Raw genomic sequence first — 12,259 nt, forward strand, 5'->3', positions numbered from 1 at the left:
CTGAGCCTTTCAAGACCCACCAGGGCCAGGGTAGGGAGGAGGAGGCGGTCGAACCGCGTCGCTGGGCCGGGCCGGGCCGAGCCGAGCGCGAGCGCTACCCGCGGCCGGGACCGCAGCCCGAGCCCGAGCCCGAGCCCGAGCCCGAGCCCGAGCCCGAGCCCGAGCCCGAGCCGCGGCCGCCGCCATGCGCTGGGTCCGGGCTCTGCTGAAGAACGCGTCCCTGGCAGGGGCGCCCAAGTACATCGAGCACTTCAGCAAGTTCTCCCCGTCGCCCCTGTCCATTAAGCAGTTTCTGGACTTCGGTACGGAGGGGGCGGCGGTGGCCCGCGGGGGCTGGGGGCGTCGAAGGGACCCTGTTCCCGAAGGACCGACACGGAGGCCAGGAGAGGCCCGAGGGACAGGGACGAGCTGCCTGGAAGAGTACAGAAAGGAAAGGGTTAATGGGGAGTCAGGGTTAGCGCCTGCCCGGAAAGGGTTAAGGACTCCCCGAGAAGGGACTCCCCACTGGACTGTTCCAGGGGACGGGGGCGCTGAGATGGAGGGGTCCAAGGTTTCTTCCCCGGCTCTCAGAGGGGTCTTGGGCAGTGAGCGGTGATGACGTTGGGGCAGGGAGGGAGCCGGGTGGTGTGCAGGCACCGAAGGGTTAATAATGTTGCCCAGGTGACTGGGAGAGTCTGGGGGCCTGAGGAGATGGCAAGCAGGCCGGTGGGAGTGCTGGCAGAGTGTGGAGATGCAGCCATCTGGAAGGAGACCTGGGTTGGGCCGTGCTTGAGGGCCGAGAGGCTCCTGGGCAGAGTGAGACAAAGCCAGGGGGCCCTTTGGGAAGAAGGTGCCAACAGGCCCCCCATCGCTGGGTCCCCCTGACTTGTGCACCTGCACCCACTGAAGGGGCTGCACCCCAGCTGCCTCAGTGGGCAAGGACACTTGAAGATCAAATCTGTCCCAGCCTGGCCGTCTGTCCTTGCTGGGCAGGAGCCCAGGACGCCATGAGATGGAGTCAGGCCACTTGTACCCTCCCTGGGCTGCCCCTGGGCTCCTGGATCAGGAGTACCCCCCACCAGCATTCTGGGGGTGGCTCCGGGACAGGCGGAGGTGGCCGTGCCAGCGGGGCAGCTCAAACAGGCATTGTATGGGCCTTGTCTGTCTGCACAGTGGTTCCGTGGTGCCAGCTGGAGACTGGGGGGTGGGAGGGCAGGCCAGGTCTCTCCAGAGTCCAGTTGATAGTGCGTGGTTTCGGTTACAGCTGCGTCACGGACAGGAGCCGGCAGGGGGTGGCAGCCAAGACCTAGGGCACCTTTTCCCCAGGATGAGTCCACAGGCCCCCTGCCCTGTTTGAGTCTTGAGCTGCCCCTAGGTAGGAAAGCCTTCCGGGCCCCTCCCAGCCCCAGCAGCTCTCAGCTTGGAGTTTGGTCCGCTTGTACAGGGTGGGAAACAGAACTCCAAAGGGTGTTCTGTTCTGGGTGGCTGAGATGCCCTGCCTCCAGGCTGGCTTATTCAACCTGTCACCGCTCCTTTATCCTCCACCCAGCCCATGCTGTTTGGACTCCAGTCCTCAGGCTCCATTTGTGCACAGGTGGGCATTACTATAGGGGTGGCGCTACACTGTGCATCCAGGCCAGCCCGGCTGAGGCCGGCTGGGCCCCTGCAGCCATGGAGGTCTTAGGCATACCTCCTCCCAGCCAGGACCTAGCCCAGGTAGGGATGGGTTTCCCAGGCTCCTTTGCTCACTGAGGCAGTGTCTACCAGGAGGGAAAGAGAGAAGGGAGGTGGCTTAGGCTAGAGGCAGCCCCAGGTGGGCCCGGGCTGAAGCCTGGGGCAGGGCAGTGTGGTGGGTGTCTCGCTGTGCACCAGAAATGAAGGGTTCAGCTCACTGGGTGCTGTGGTTTCCAGCTCCGGGGGCTCCCCGTCCTCTCTCTCCCTGCAGGTTCCAGCAATGCCTGCGAGAAGACCTCCTTCACCTTCCTCCGGCAGGAGCTGCCCGTGCGCCTGGCCAACATCATGAAAGAGATCAACCTGCTTCCGGACCGCGTCCTCGGCACGCCCTCCGTGCAGCTGGTGCAGAGCTGGTGAGACCCCTGGCTTGCTCCCCGCACCTCCCACCCCACCGTCAGGTGTCCAGAGCTGCCGGCGGGGGGGTCTCTGTGCTCCCAGCAGCCTTGAGGAGGGTGAGGAGAGAGGCTAGCGGGTTACCCCAGGCCAGTGGGGCTCCTAGGCCAATGCGGGGTCAAGGTCAAGCTCCTGGCCTCCGTATCTGCAAGACAGCCCCGTTCTTACCATTCTCCTTTCTCTGGAAACGCCTAGGACAATCATTGTTTTCACAGCTACAGCGCTGGTCGGGCTGATCCCAGCGTTAGCCCTCTTGGGTAATATTTACTTGGAGTAACTTTTTGGGAAACACAGAAAGAAGAGCCACCTCCTAAAACACATTATATAATCCAAGCTACCAGTCAGACCCAGAGAGACTCAGGTATGGCACAGTCCCTCCCCAAAGAGCTTTGGATGGGGCAAAGACCAGAAGTGTCTTGCATGTAGCCGCAGGAGCGGGCAAAAGCCTTGGTGAAGTTCACGCTCAAGCTCTGGCCAAGGTCAGGTGGCTGGAATACCTTAGCCAGCGGCCAGTCACGTGACCAGCAAGCCAGGCTGTGCTCTGCCTGCCACTGGATACGGCAGTGACTAACCAGCATGGGTCTTTTGTGGCCCCGTGCAGCCCTGTACAGGGTCTTCGGGATTTGCAGGATGCAAATCCGTGCTGTCCACACCTGCTGTGATCCTGGCACCACACTGGGTGTGAGGCAGCAGCAGCTACCGCCTGGCCAGGGGCCCATGGTTTTGCAGGCCAGTGGGCACTCCTCGCCAAGGCCAGCTGAGCACCTTGCCACGTAGGTCCTGGGAGGAGCCGTGGGCTGCTGCAGAGTGAGTTTTACCTAAGAACCAAGATGTTAGTTACTTGAAAGTAACACTGAGTGTGTTTTATTCCCTCATTGCAGAATATAACAAGTGCACTTTGACACTTGGATTAACACAAAAAAGGAGATAGAATAAAATGCCAACCGCTGCCCTCTGCCCCGTAACCAAACACTGTTTAGGTCTCCCAAGGCTTCCTGGTGCCCTCCCCGCATTGTTTCTGTGTGCCAGGATGCGTAGACATGACTTGTCTAATGAATGAGCGATGAGAAAGGAAGTATTGTCCACAAAGGCCAGGTGTGTAGCAGGTGCATGCTGAATGCTGGCTCAGTCAGAGGTAGTGGGGAAGCTGAAACGGACACACATCACCAGGCCAGGCCCAGGTGACCCTGAGCTGGGAAGGAGGAGAGGGCTAAAGAAACAGCTCGGGCTAAGGCGTGGCACAGGAAAGGGGCTGGACAGGGCATCTGGGACTTCGTGTTAGTGCGAGGTGTGAAAAGGGGATGGGGGATGGAAGAGGAGCTGGTTTCCATGCCATCCAACCAGGTCACCCCTCGCTGTGGCCTGCCCCTCGGAGACCCAGGGCCTCTGTGCCATGCAGCATGTGCCACCGTGGGGTGGCCGGGAGTGGAGAGAAGGTGCCATCTGTTCTCCCAGCCCTCCTCCAGCCCGGTCCAGCTGGCTGAGCTGGCTGCCTCTCCAGCTAGTCCCTGTTCCAGGCAGGGCTCCTGAGGCCCCTCCCTGGCCACTGTGTTCCTGGGAGAGCTGGGCCATGCAGGAGCAGGGCAGGGGCTGCTGCCCGGCCTCCCTGTCCCTCGCCACCTCCAGAGTCCCCACCAGTGACCCGGCTCCAGCTTGGCCTGACTTACTCTTCCTCCAAGTCTTGGAAGTTGTGTCAAGTGACAGCAGGAGAGAGTAGAGTTAGACAAGAGAGGACACTTACCAGAGGCTGATGCAGGGTAGAAGTGAGCAAAACTGTTTCCAGAGAGAATGGGCACCGGTTGCAGCGAGCGGGACAGAGGTGTGAGGGCAGGAGGGACTTCCTGGCGGGGCCCAGGTGAGAGTGAGGATCCCCCTTCTCCAGGAGAAGCCCCTGCGCGCCGGGATGTTGGAGGTGGAAGAGGGCAGGATCTGCAGGAAGGGAGGGGCCAGCAGGCCGCGCACAAACACAGCTGCTAGGAGTGCTGATGGCTGCTCTGTGGCAGCAGCCGATGGGGCTTCTCACTGCGGCCAGGGGAGGATTCCTGGCTCAGAGGAAGCCTGGGCAATTCCTTCACCTGGACCAAGGCGGGGCGGGGCCCGGGGCTCCTGTTCTGGAGCTGCAGGGAGGGTGGAGGCAAGCGTGGTGTTAACGGCCATCCTCCACTTCCTGGTTGCGTCTCTAAGGCTGAGAGGCCAGGGCTGCAGGGAACTTGCACAGATCTCTGTCAGCACGGGGCCCCTCCCCAGGCAGTGGGCGGCAGCACCTGCAGGCCAGACCTGATGCGACAGGCTGAGGTTTCCAGACAGAGACAGAGATGAACATCCCTGGACAGCTCGCTGTGGGCCAGGAGCTGTTAAACGTCAAGCACACAACTACTACCTGCACCTCCAGCACAACCTTACAAGTCTGCCTTGACATTATCCTCACTTTGTAGGTGGGAAACTGGGGTCCGAGCGGTGAAGACGCTCGTCTGTCACTTGGGGAGCAAGTGGTAGAGTTGGGGCTCTAGCCCAGGCTGTGGGACCTGGAGCCTGCATTCCTGATGGGAGAGGGAAGGTCTGCGCTGGGGCCGTGACAGAGGCAAGGATCTCCAAGTTCACGGGCGAGTCCATGGGAGAGCAGGATGTGCCTTAGAGAATGCCTCTGACAGCTGGTGCTGCTGGAGCCCAGAAGCGGTGCCCTGGGCTTCTTCCGGGCAGGAGCACAGCCTGAGGCTGGGCGTGGGGCCGACGGGGATGTGCTTCCGAAAATGTCACTTGCAGGGTAGACTCAAATGACAGTGAGTCACTCCTGTCACTAATAGATAGAGGCTTTGTGGGAGTAGCTGGGAAAGGGCGGGAGGCGGTCATCTTCTCTTGCACTGAGGGCCCCCCTGGCCTCTTGGCGAGGTGTGTGGACCCCAGGCCCCGCTTGGAGGATCCCTACTCCCACCCCAAGGGAACCCACGGGTCCTGGCTCTTGAGACCAGCAACAACCCTGACAGCAGTGGCCAAGGCCTGCTCTGTCTGGAGCCCTCGGCCACTCCTCCTGCGATGAGTGACGGGAGGGGAGCCAGGGACGGCCGCCTGCTGAGCCCCACTCCCTGCCTCATCTCCTTGTCTCCACCCTGGCCCAGAAGTGCACCCACCTTGCAGATGGAGACCCGAGTTGCCCAGTGGCCCCCAGAGCCAGCAGTGGAATCCAAGCTTGTCAGGCTCTGGGCCTGGCCTGCCCTACTCCTCAGAAGTCCCCCTACCCCGATCCAAGACACCCTGCCCCCTCCCCACCATGCAGTGAGCTACCATCCTAACCCTGTCACCCAACTCACACACTTGTCCCTAGCAGCCGAGGACACGAGGGTACAGTGTCTGTGTCATTGCACACACTTCACTGTCACAGACTTACACACACTCCCCCGCACGCTCAGGGCTGCCCCTGTGCCCACACGCAGCTGCTGCACCCCTTTCCTCCCTCCCCTCTTTCCCACCACCCTGGCACACCCCTCCCCTCTGCCTGTACTCCGTCCTCCTGCTTCCCAGATCCACAGCCCCAGAAGGAGGACTGGGCAGGCCGGCACGTTACCTCGGGCTAGGTTAGAAACTCCGGGTCTCACGCAGGAAGCCGTAGGTGCAGAGACTTAGGCCTAGGGCTGGGCCCCCACTGCTCTGCCCAGAAGCACCAGGCTGTCATTGTTCCACTGTTTGCATTCTCAGGCCCCTGGAGGGGGCGGGCAGCCCAGGAGCTACTGAGGTTCCATCCCCAGCATCTGTCCCTTTAGCACCGGGGTCTGGCTCAAGGGTGACATCCAATGCACCAAGCCTCCTGGGTCTTCATGGCAGGGCCAGGGGCCCTCTGGGCAAATCCTGCTCAGCCCTGCACCTGAGGGAGTGACCTTGGAGACAAGGAGGGATCACAAGCAGTAAGGTCCTGGACACAGGCCTGAGCTTTGGGTCTGACACTCAGCTGCCAGCCCCTGGCCCTCGGCAGTCTGTCCTGCCCGTTGCTCAGCTCAGTGGCCATGTGACCATGCCGCCTCTCCGTCCTTTAGGGTCCACTGGGCATCCCTATCCCCGGGTTCTGGGACTCTGACCCTGCCCTCCTTCACCCACTCGCCCAGCCTCCTCCTGGGTCCTGGGAGGTGTCCCAGGGCCCCACACCCCAGCTGTCTCCTCCCCTCTCCACTGCGAGCTTTCTGGTTCTCTCCGTCTGAGAATCAGAGGAGCATAAATCCATCTGCTGGGCATACTGAGGGCACACGGGGCTTGGAGTCACGCAGCCAGGCCTCCCTGGAAAGCGAGCGGCAGGCTGGGCATATTAGCAAGGAGACTGGGAGACAGCGGCTCCAGGGTGGCCCCAGCTGCTACCACAAGTGGCCCCGGGCAGCCCTGAGCTCAGGGCTCCTTTTGGTTTCTCAGCTCTGTCCTGGATCCTGGGGCAATTGGCCTCTCTCCAGGCCTGCAGATGAGGGGTGGGGTGAGGGCCACCCCGGCCTGGGGACCCTTTGCACTGGAGTGAGCCTTGGGGCCCTCAAAGGACAGAGCCCACTCAGTCCCAGGGCTCTTGCCACCCACCAGTGTCCTAGGCAGGTGCCTGGCCCAGACCACCCTTGCCCGGGAGTCGCTCAGGGAGAGGCCCTGTGCTGGTCATCCTGTCTCCAGGGGCCCTGGTGGGTGCAGCAGCCATCCCACAGGAGACATTAGGAGGGGCTCAGGGAGTGGTGGGCCTCCCCCACCTTTCTCGCTGCTGCTGGAGGGAAATCTCCCCCCAGGCTGATGCTGGATCTCCAGGCCTGTGGGGCCTCCTGGACAGGGTGATCCCCAGGCCATGCTCCCAGGATCCCACAGCAAAGGCACAGTCAAGGCCTGGCAGGCAGGAGGTCGTCTTGTCTGTCGGAAGGGAGACTCCTGCCCAGGCGCATGGAGTGGGAACCCACGCTGGGGCTGAGGCCGGGTCCCTCCCAACCCCCTGCACACAGGTACGTGCAGAGTCTCCTGGACATCATGGAGTTCCTGGACAAGGACCCCGAGGATCAGCGGACCCTGAACCAGTGAGTGCCGGGCTCGGCCTGGGCTGGGAGGCAGGTGTAAGCCAGAGGCACCTGGGGTCAGCCCAGGGCCAGAACCTCCAGCAGGTGCAGGAAAAGAGTCCTGCCTTCAAGGACACCCAGTGTGAGGAGGGAGACAGGAGGGAGATGCGGCCTCCGTCCTCAGCGAGCCCGGAGCCGATAGAAAGCCCCCGGCCCTGCCCATAGGGTGCTTCCTGGCCGAGCAAGCCAGAGCTCTGGGTTCCCGAGCGGGGGGCTGGGGGGCGGGCGGCTGGGAGACTGTGCAGGCCCTGGAGGAGGAGGAGAAGCTGGAGGGCGGGAGGGGGCTGAAGGTGGGAGGCCTGTGCCCTCCGCGCAGGTTCACCGATGCCCTGGTCACCATCCGGAACCGGCACAACGACGTGGTGCCCACCATGGCACAGGGTGTGCTCGAGTACAAGGACACCTACGGCGACGACCCGGTCTCCAACCAGAACATCCAGTATTTCCTGGACCGCTTCTACCTCAGCCGCATCTCCATCCGCATGCTCATCAACCAGCACAGTGAGCCTGGGCCCCGGGAGGGGCGGGGCCCGGGAGGGGGTGGGGCCCGGGAGGGGGTGGGGCCCGGGGGGCGGGGCCCGGGAGGGGGTGGGGCCCGGGAGGGGCGGGGCCCGGGAGAGGCACTGGCCGCAGGAATGGAGAGAAAGCAACCGTCCAAAATGGAGAGAAAAAAAAAAAAAAAAGTGTTGTATCTGAAACGTTTACAAAATGTAAACTTATGTCGCCTCGTTACTGTGTTGTTTTTAACTTAGCAGTCATAAAAATTCTCATCCCAATCAACAAGATTATGTTCCTAGAGGACTGGCTATGATTCCTAGCTAATCATAAGTTAAAGGATTTTCTCACGTGCAAATAATTTCAAAAGCAAGATGGCAAAAGTTAGGATGGCCTAGCAAAAGAAAACAATAACTAGTAATGTGAGGTGTGTTTAGGGGCGAGACCTGGGACAGGAAAATCCCTCGGGCCTACGTAGGTCCCCAGCTGACCTGAGCCAGGGATGGAGGAGTCAGGGGTCAGGGCAGGGGGGAGTAGCTTTAGGATCCCAGCCTCCTGGGCAGACCATGTGGCCCAGTGGGCAGCACCCTTCTCTCCTGCCACAGCCCTCCTCTTCGACGGCAGCACCAACCCAGCCCACCCCAAACACATCGGCAGCATCGACCCCAACTGCAACGTCTCCGAGGTGGTGAAAGGTGAGCCATCCCCACTGTGCCTGGAGCCCAGGGACCCCTCCAGCTCACCTGGCCACAGGGCAGCTTAGTAGGCTGGGGGTGGAGGGGCGGGGGCGTCCCGTGGGTTTAGTGTTGGTGAAACCCAGTGTTGGTGCCAAGAGGCCCGGCTGCTGGGTGGGCCACCCACCATCTGAGGGGCCCCTTCTCTCTCAGATGCCTATGACATGGCCAAGCTGCTGTGTGACAAGTACTACATGGCCTCACCTGAGTTAGACATCCAGGAGGTCAATGGTGAGTGGTCGTGGCTGTGTGTGCCCGCCCGTCTGGGCACCTGGGGGTGCAGGGTTAGGGGAGGAGTCAGGACACGGGCTGTGTTCTGGACTGGCGCAAGGCAGAGCTGTTTCTGCCCGAGTATTAGAGTATTATTGTTACTACTACAGGCTGAGCGTCCCCCCCCCCCCGCCCCCACCCGAAAATCTGAAATCCGAAATGCTCCAAATCTGAAAGGTTTTGAGCAGCAACATGATGCCACACGTGGAAAATTCCACACCTCACCTCCTGTGACAAGTCCCGTTCAGAATACAAACGTGCTAAAAACAGTGCATAAGTCACCCTAGGCCATGTGTGTAACATGTATGTGAAACACGAATGAGTTTTATGTGTAGCCATGTGTGCAGTGTGTAACAGGCTTGGGTCCCATCCATGAGCTGTCTCGTTATGTAAATGCAGATGCTACGAAACCGGAAATCCCAAACACTTCTGGTCCCAGGCAGGTTGGCTAAGGGACACTCAGCCTGCACTGACTCATTTGCTAGATAGTCTTAAGGCAGGAGCAGGCCCTTTGCTCGGGGAGCTTGCCTTCTTGGTGTTGGTGATGCTGGGGTGTGGGGCCTTTCACCCGTGACCAGATAAATAAGCCAGATAATCTCCGGTCTCATGGTGCTGAGCGACGGGGAAAGTGAGAGGGTTACAGGACAGCCACAGGGAGCAGTGGTGTGTTCCCTGGGGCAGCCCCTGGGCGGGAAGGGGTTGGTGGTGGTCAGAGCCGGCTCCCCCACCCCAGGTCTCAGTTCCAGCAGGAGGGAGGGAAGCATGGGGAAGGCCCAGGAGTTGATCGCGTTGCTTCCCTGGGTCTCCCCGGCCAGGGGAGGCCTGGTGCTGAGGCTCCGGCTGGGCAGCCATGTGCCCGCTTGCCACGCTGGGAGAAGGTGGGGTGGGGGCTGTGCGTTACCGGGAGAAGAGGGGAGACAGGCTACGGGGGTGCTACTTTGGGTAAGGACGTGGGATGGTGACCTCTTGCAATCTCCTGGTCTTTGGCCTTGACTTCCCCTGCAGCAGCCAACTCCAAACAACCAATCCACATGGTCTATGTGCCCTCCCACCTCTACCACATGCTCTTTGAACTCTTCAAGGTGAGCAGGCCGGCGGCCCTTTGCCGGGGAGTGCGGCCAGGGCCGGCTGCTCTGGCTCAGCTCCTGTCTCCCCCTCCCTCCCTGCAGAACGCCATGCGGGCCACCGTGGAGAGCCATGAGTCCAGCCTTGTCCTCCCACCCATCAAGGTCATGGTGGCCTTAGGCGAGGAGGATCTGTCCATCAAGGTTATGGCCCTTGACCTTGGGGGACCAGGAGGGCATGGGGAGGGAACTTGCCTCCTGCCAGGGACGGGCTCTCGAGAAGTTCAGGGTGCCAGGGCGTGGTGGGGAGAGGTAGCAGAACGGAGCTGTGGGGAGCCCCTGACATGTCCCCTGTCTCCCAGATGAGTGACCGAGGTGGGGGCGTCCCCTTGAGGAAGATTGAGCGGCTCTTCAGCTACATGTACTCGACAGCTCCCACCCCCCAGCCGGGAACTGGGGGGACCCCGCTGGTGAGATGCCCTCACCCAGTGCCCCTCTTGCCGCCTTAAGGATGTGGTCTCTCCTCAGCTGTCCTTATCCGGGGGTCGCTCGCTTCTTCGCCCACTGTGCTCGCTGCACTCCTGCGAGGCTGTGGGTGGGGCCAGCCGCCTGTGCAGTCTGGGCCTCCCCTTCCTCCCATCTGTGCCCCACCTGTCACCTTCAGGCAGGCTTCCCTCCCCTCTATCCCCACCCCAGTCACTGCCTTTCTCTCGGCCCTGCTCAGCTTCCCAACTCCTTGGCATCCACTCCCACGGCAGACAGGGCCAGGTTTGGGATGTGGCGACTCAGAGCAGCCCCGTGACCTGTTCAGACCCTGCGACAACCAGAGCACAGTGCTTCTCCTAGCTCCAGCCTCGCGACCCCAACAGTGCCTCAGTCACCCCCGCACCTTGGATCTGGCCTCAGAGCCATCTGTCTCTTGGGTCCCCTCCCCAGCCAGCTAATCCTCTACATGACCCCAGCCCAGGCCCCCTGAGCATATCAGGCCCTGAGCTGTGGGAACCCAGTCCCAGCCCCCCTCCCCCCTCCCCGTGCCCCCTGCAGGCCGGCTTCGGCTACGGGCTCCCCATTTCCCGCCTCTACGCCAAGTACTTCCAGGGGGACCTGCAGCTCTTCTCCATGGAGGGCTTTGGGACCGACGCTGTCATCTATCTCAAGGTGAGGTCCTGCCCGCAGAGCCCTCGGGGAAGGGGCTTCCTGTCTGCGCCACCTGGGGCACAGGGTAATCTGCTGTGGAGGGCATGGGGGCGGGGAAGCAGGCACTGAGCCCGGTGCTCCCCAGGCCCTGTCCACGGACTCGGTGGAGCGTCTGCCCGTCTACAACAAGTCAGCCTGGCGCCACTACCAGCCCATCCAGGAGGCCGGCGACTGGTGTGTGCCCAGCACGGAGCCCAAGAACACGTCCACGTACCGGGTCAGCTAGGGACCACCCTCCCCTGCCTCAGAGGACAGATGGCCGTCTCTGGGTCCGGCCACCAGTGACCTCTCCACCATCAGGGACGGGGCGGGGGCGGGTAGTGGGTTCTCCCTGTGACCATGTCTGTTTCTGGGAACATCACTGTGGCGGCCGGTCTGTGGTGGTCTCTAAGTGCCAATCTGTCTCCGTAGGGACTTGCAGGGGGTCTCCCTGGCATCTAGTCTCTGTGGCTGGCTCACCCCAGCGGGTGGTCCCCTGGCAGCTCTGACACCTGGGCTGTCACATTTCTGCCAGGGGTCCTGGGTCCCACTCACTGCCCTCCACAGCTGTGGCCTCCACGTGGCTGCCCCTGCTTGCCCTGTGCCCCAGTGCACACGGGCACCTTGGCCCTGGCCCGTGGTCAGTGTTGGGGGGGGGCAGGCCCCCAGATCTGGGAAGTAGGCAGAGAAGGGCTTGCAACTCTGATCCCTGGCAGCTTCCCACTCCAGGCTGGGCTTTGAGGTCAAGGTCAGCCAGAGCTGGGTGGAGGGAGGGCCTCACGGAGAGCCCACCTTAAAGTGCAGGAACCTAGCCGTGCTTCTCAAGGCCCCGCAGGTGGCCTTGGCAACATCGGCTGCTGCCTCTGGAGCCTTCCCTGCATGTCCTGTCACACACACCCCTCCCCCGACCTGCCACACACTTCGCTCCCGCCCCGTGTACCTCGCTAGATTCATAGCCCTCGATGCCCCACCCCCTCCCCGCAGCACACCGGGGGTTAAAGCTGTGTGCTGTGACTGAAGTGACAGTGACATCTACAGTAAAGAGACTGAATGAGAGCGCAGGCTGGCTGTGTTCCTGGGGGTGGGGAGGCGCGCAGTACCCATGACGACACCAGACGCACTGAGCACAGCCGGCCTCGGCTGGGACCTGACCCAGTGTGTACCGTGAGTGACGCACCAGGGAAGCCGTCCAGGGCCCCAGTGGGCAGACAAAGGTCACTGGCACATCGTAAGTGTTTATTGGAGTAAATTAGGAACCGCCTCCCCCTCACATGCAGGTGGGCACCCAATGCAGCTCCTGCACGGCTTGCGGGCAGGTGCCACCCATCCTCCACCTGGCCCAGGGGGC

General features: G+C 62.0%; 1 protein-coding gene across 2 annotated transcripts; it reads left to right on the forward strand.

Moving 5' to 3' along the window:
- Positions 1-27: 27 nt before the first annotated feature.
- Positions 28-11,967, forward strand: PDK2 (pyruvate dehydrogenase kinase 2). Of its 2 annotated transcripts, none has more exons than XM_051825568.3 (11): positions 28-302; positions 1,925-2,066; positions 7,062-7,133; positions 7,489-7,673; positions 8,273-8,362; positions 8,555-8,632; positions 9,677-9,753; positions 9,841-9,939; positions 10,098-10,205; positions 10,780-10,893; positions 11,018-11,967. In XM_051825568.3, exons 1-11 carry the CDS (start codon positions 185-187, stop codon positions 11,156-11,158), a joined length of 1,224 nt encoding a protein of 407 aa, XP_051681528.1. In that variant the 5' UTR covers positions 28-184; the 3' UTR covers positions 11,159-11,967. The 2 variants fall into 2 exon arrangements, with proteins under 2 accessions (XP_051681528.1, XP_051681529.1); XM_051825569.3 differs by having other exon boundaries at positions 9,680-9,753.
- Positions 11,968-12,259: the final 292 nt, after the last annotated feature.

Source organism: Oryctolagus cuniculus, chromosome 17, assembly GCF_051225735.1.
Source record: "Oryctolagus cuniculus isolate XC-2025 breed Fujian yellow rabbit chromosome 17, ASM5122573v1, whole genome shotgun sequence".
Classification (NCBI taxonomy): domain Eukaryota; kingdom Metazoa; phylum Chordata; class Mammalia; order Lagomorpha; family Leporidae; genus Oryctolagus; species Oryctolagus cuniculus.